Below are 5,394 nucleotides of genomic sequence, written 5' to 3'. Positions count from 1 at the left end.
TTTCGAACTCTTAGTAACTGTTCCAGAGGTTAATATAACAACACACTATAAAGACAAAAAAGTGGTTTAGACAAGCAAGCAAAATGAAGGATTCCCACAGCTTTTCTGAGAAAGGCAACAAGTGAGCATCAGTTTATCACAGAGACAAAACGAAGATAATATGACTTATCTAATGCAAGATGAATCAAGGTTAAAATTTCCTAATGCAACTAATATAACGAGTAGTATGAATAAATATAAGAAAAATGAAGATTCACATATTGCAAGCACCAAATAATTCAACAAATTGCTTTCAATTATAGCACAACTAATAAAAATAGCTTATCTAATGCAGATTTTTTTTATTATTATTATTTTTTATATTTTATATTTTTTTTATTATTTTATGTTTTTTTTTATTTTTTTTTTTTTTTTTAATTTTTTTTTAACTCAGGGTTAGGGTTTCTTAATGCAACTAATATAATGAGTAGTATAAATAGATGTAAGGAAAATGAAGATTTATATATCACAAGCACCAAATAAGACAACAATTTGTTTTCTTTAAAAATAAAGATATGATACTAGAATTTTATAACCCAATTGATAATGAAATGATTGAAATAAACCAATAAATTCAACCAGGAATTAGAAACAAGTAAAATTAGCAAGTAATTGACTTTAATTTCCACAAATTAGAATTCTAACATGTAAATATTTCAATTAAAATCAAGAACACTAAACAAGTCAAAATAAAATTATGTACTTTTGAAATTTCAAATGAAATTGGTTTAATTTTAGAACAATTCCTTTTATGAGTCAAAGAATGAAAAGTATGAAAGCCCTACATTCTAAAATGCTAAGTAATTCAAACTATCCTATGTTGGGCTTTAAAGTTTTAAATATTTAAATTATTCATTTTATTAATAGATTTCATCGACATAAGATTGATAAAAAATTCAAGAGGTAAGAACATAATAATGTAGCAAATAAGAAATTAATATGATGTGTATAAATGCATACAAAAAATTGAGGATCTACATATCACAAGTACAAAATAATTCAGCAACTTATTCTTTTAAATGCAAATATACTAGAATCACAACCCAACTGATAATGAAATGATTGCAATAATCCAAAAACTATAATGAGCGAGTGAATTTAAATTACACAAACTGCATTAACAAATTTTTATATTAAATCAAGATCACTGAACAAATCAATATCAATATAGAAGAAATATAACAAGGAATAAAAATACCAAAGAGAAATCAAGCGTTATGTCGGTGCATGGAGATAGCTTCCGCTGAAATTAGGTAGTCACATTTGTACAGGATTTAAGGAACCACACATTCAACTTGGACTCACAAGATTAAAACTGGAAAAAAAAATTATTCCAGTCAAAGGCTCAAAATTATGTATCCTAAAATATCTATTCATAGACTCCTTACCCACTAAGTTAACAGAAATTATTAGCACACAATCAGTTTAATCAAAGTTTAAATTAAATCTAAAATTAATTTCATCCATAATTGGAAACATCCCAAAAATCTTATCCATAACAAAACATACTTAAGCTCATAAACCCTAATCCCATCAGCCATAAACCACAATTTAAAATTCCGAACTTGTACATAACCATGCACACTTTCTCAACCAACAGGAAACATGGCATGGCACCAACAAGTGACCCGAATGCACGCAGGATCCACAACCTAAAATTTCCTAAGAAAAAATTAAATATTTCATAACAGCTACCTATCGAAACATGAGAGTGCCCAAAAGCGGCAATCACATAGTCAAAACAAAAGAAATAAATCGAACAGAAACGACCTAAAATACTCAAGAGAATATTTCGGGTAAATACTTCTTAAAGGGCATCCATCCAAATTACATTGCCCAAAAAGTAATAATTGCGCATCATTTTCCTTCTAAAAGAACGGCATAAAAAAATAAAAAGATAAATTTAGAAACTAAAACAGGGAATTATTGTCTGTATAAGCATAGACGCAAATTTTAAAACATTAACTTGTCAGCTGTCTTTTTTTTTTTTTTTTTTTGGACATTTAGGCCATTTAAGGCAAACTCTCACACACAACGTATACACAGAGACTCGAACCTTAGACCTCTTAGTTGGAAGTCTTAGCTCACAACCAATAGGCCAAGGAGAGTTGTGTGTCAGCTGTCTAATAGCGCAAATAGCATGAAAGAATTAAATGAGATAGTCACTTGTGCGCTACAATATCCAATATCTTTTACCAGTAAAAAATAAAAATTCGAGGATGACAATTTTCCGTAGCGATCACTAAAACAATTGAAAGCAAATGTCTGGTAGCTTGTGCAATGGGAAGTTTTCAGAAATTTTGTTCAATCAGCACAGCACTATCAGGCAAGTAGAAGCAAATGTAAAGAGCTCACCTTAAATCCTGATTTGTTGTCTAAGCAGGACTGCCAATCTTCCTTCATTTCCTTCAAGGGTACTCTATCATGCGGCCTGTCAAGAAAATGATTTCCAAGTAGGATAGAATAAGATTCAAAAAAGCTAAATCAAAGCCTTGATCAGCATAATCACGTTCTTCAAAGGCTTCATAAATGTCATGTAATCCAAACCTTTTGGGTCCAGATACGCATGGCTCTACTTCTTCCAGATTCAGCTCTAAATATGACGAATACACTCTTTCAGCCTGGGCCTGCGGATGGAAATTGATCAGCAAGCCTACAACAATAAGTCTTTATCCCACTATGTGGGGTCAGCAAGCATAAAATAATATAAAATCATGCTTATGAGACAGAAATAAATTATCAACTGAAAATTTTGAAGGACAAATACCTGACTGTGGTCAACAAACATTTTATTGGCACGTAAGTATGATTCTATCATTGCAACCTAAAAATTGACTAGGAATTAATAATCATTAACAATAAGAAAAACAGTGGAAGAGCAACAGTTCGTATCAGTGGCTAACAGTTTCATCACTTCTGCCAGTCAGCTTCAGATATTGCAGTGTAACGTGATCCACAGGAAAGAATCCCATGGTAGCTCCATACTCAGGTGACATGTTTGCTATAGTAGCACGATCTGCCAGTGGTAGCTCACTCATGCCTTCACCTACAGCCAAAGTGTGTGAAACACATGAATAATGATGGATAAACGAGCTAGAAGTAACAATAATGCATTAGAATGAACTACCCAAATGAGCAAAAAGAAAGAAGCACAAAATGCAAACTTGTGTTATACCATAGAACTCAACAAACTTCCCAACAACACCATGCTTCCGAAGCATTTGTGTTACAGTAAGGACCAAGTCAGTAGCTGTCACACCATTCGTAAGTTTTCCCGATAACTTAAATCCCACAACTCCAGGAAGCACCATACTCATTGGCTGCATGTTACAAAAATAAGTTATAATGGTAAAAGAAAAGCGTATGCTACAAATATTAACTAGTAAACTTATAAAACGAAAGTTAGATGACATGAAAAATAAATGTGACCCACATAATAAAAGAGAAAACATGATCAAACATGATTTAAACACGTGTAACTAAACTTTCTAGGCCAAAAGTTGGAGTGATCATAGTTCAATATGTGACTGTAACTTGTCCATCATTAATGAAGGAACGAGATTAATGAACAAGAGTTTATTTGTTGAACGGACCATATCACATTGTTATTATATAAGAAGCAAAAACGCTTCACGAAAGAAAAACAAAATAATCACCATGTCCAATAAAACAACACATTTATTTCATATAAACTAAAATACTTTTATGCAGTAACATTAGTATAAAATATATGGAGCCTTGCAGTAGACGATTGAGCACAATATAAATTTGAAGAATCACACCAGAAGTCACAACAACACAATAGGATATGTAATAAAGCCATATACCATTAAATGAACAAATCGAGTTATCTAAAGTATTTCTGTGCGTCCCAAGTAAGCTTTTTAGTCTATACCACATGATCTCTGTTGGCTAAAAAAAATGGCATGATCTTCGTTTAGAAGTTACACAAAAGTTTGAATTTAAAAGGGTCTTATGTCTTCTCTTAGAAGTAAAACATGTGTTTGAATATGGGTCAGGACTCATGACTTTCATAGAAAGTAGGCCGTATGTTTAATTTAGAGTGGGGCTTACGACTCTATTTAGGAGTTGCTTGCTAGCGGATATTCGTAAACTGAGAAGCAGAATTATTCCCTTTATAAAAGTAAAATGGAAGCACTAGTCAGTAAGGCTTGCTACATGGGAAAATGAGGCAGAATTGAAACAGAGGTTTCCTCACCTCTTTGAAGAGGTATGAAAAGTTGAATTTCGGGTATGAAATTCTGATGAGGGAAGAATTGTAAGAGCCTAATTTTTTCAGGTATGTAAAATTAAGAGTAATTAAATATATTCAAAATTTTATTTAAATTCAATATTTACTGTTATAAAGTAAGTATTAATTGTTAAGTGTTTAATTAATAAAAATGATTAATTAAAGATTAGAAATTTTATTAGATAAGTAATTGTCTTGAAAGGATGCATTCAACGGGTGTGAAATCAGTTGATTGTGGGCCCTCATTCCCTCATCCTTCACAAAATAATCAATGGTTTGTTTAGATAAGGAAGCGGAGAAGCAGTTTCACGCAAGCATATAGTGCACAGTGCAGTAAACAACAAGAAGCTGAAGAATGGGTGGGTTTCGGCAGTAGAAGTTTTGTTGTCCAGTTCGGTACAGTCCCTGGATTCTTGTTGAAGAATCAGTACAAGGAGATTTCTCCAATAACATTGCTGCAGGACAGTAGTGGAGTTTGCATAATCTCCTGTAGCAACCTTCGGCTTAATGCAGAATGCACTGTGGTTGTATTCGGCACAGTGAAATTGATGTTGTATGGTTTTCGGCTGCTGATGAAGTGGAGTTCATAATTATTAGTTAGAAAAAAATTCTATGAAAGCAGTGCAATTCATATTATTGTGTAGCAAAGTGTGTGTGAAGAAATTTCTGTGAAACAGAAATTATAAAGTAGTGTTGCATGCAATCAGAAAATCAAATAATATTTCAGATTTGGGTAAATAAATATGTAATTACTTTTAATAAGATTACAACAACAACATCAAGCCTTTATCCCACTATGTGGGGTCGGCTACATTGTGTCCTATTAAAGGTCAAATTCTCGTTTAAATCTAATAAAGAAAGGTCATTCCTAATATTTTCTAACCAAGTCTTTTTAGGTCTGCCTCTACCTTTCTTAACATAAGTCAAATCTAATGCCTCTACTCTCCTAACCGGGTCATTGGAAGGCCGCCGTTTTATGTGACCAAACCATCTAAGGCGACTCTCTCTAATCTTATCTTCTACTGGAGCTACTCAAATCTTTTCACGTATATGCTCATTTCGTATCCTATCTCTAAGGGTAAAGCCACTCATCCACCTGAGCA

General features: G+C 32.6%; 1 protein-coding gene across 2 annotated transcripts in view; it reads right to left on the bottom strand.

Annotated features, from left to right (window-relative positions):
* Nucleotides 1-475: 475 nt before the first annotated feature.
* Nucleotides 476-5,394, bottom strand: part of LOC110098866 (aconitate hydratase 3, mitochondrial-like) — a 36,244-nt gene continuing 31,325 nt past the window's right edge. Inside the window, exons 7-12 of one of the 2 annotated variants that reach the window (XM_028700471.1) lie at nt 3,215-3,359; nt 2,943-3,085; nt 2,807-2,863; nt 2,587-2,666; nt 2,395-2,470; nt 1,334-1,354 (exon numbers count right to left, since the gene is read on the bottom strand). In XM_028700471.1, coding sequence (XP_028556304.1) covers nt 1,349-1,354; nt 2,395-2,470; nt 2,587-2,666; nt 2,807-2,863; nt 2,943-3,085; nt 3,215-3,359 — 507 coding nt within the window. In that variant the 3' untranslated portion in view covers nt 1,334-1,348. Of the gene's footprint in view, nt 2,471-2,586; nt 2,667-2,806; nt 2,864-2,942; nt 3,086-3,214; nt 3,360-5,394 lie in introns of both variants that reach the window. The other variant, XM_028700470.1, reaches the window with a different exon arrangement.

The sequence above is a fragment of the Dendrobium catenatum genome, unplaced genomic scaffold (assembly GCF_001605985.2).
Source record: "Dendrobium catenatum unplaced genomic scaffold, ASM160598v2 fragScaff_scaffold_1523, whole genome shotgun sequence".
Classification (NCBI taxonomy): Eukaryota; Viridiplantae; Streptophyta; class Magnoliopsida; order Asparagales; family Orchidaceae; genus Dendrobium; species Dendrobium catenatum.
Note: the sequence above shows the minus strand (reverse complement) of the source record. Positions and strands in the feature narration are given on the sequence as shown.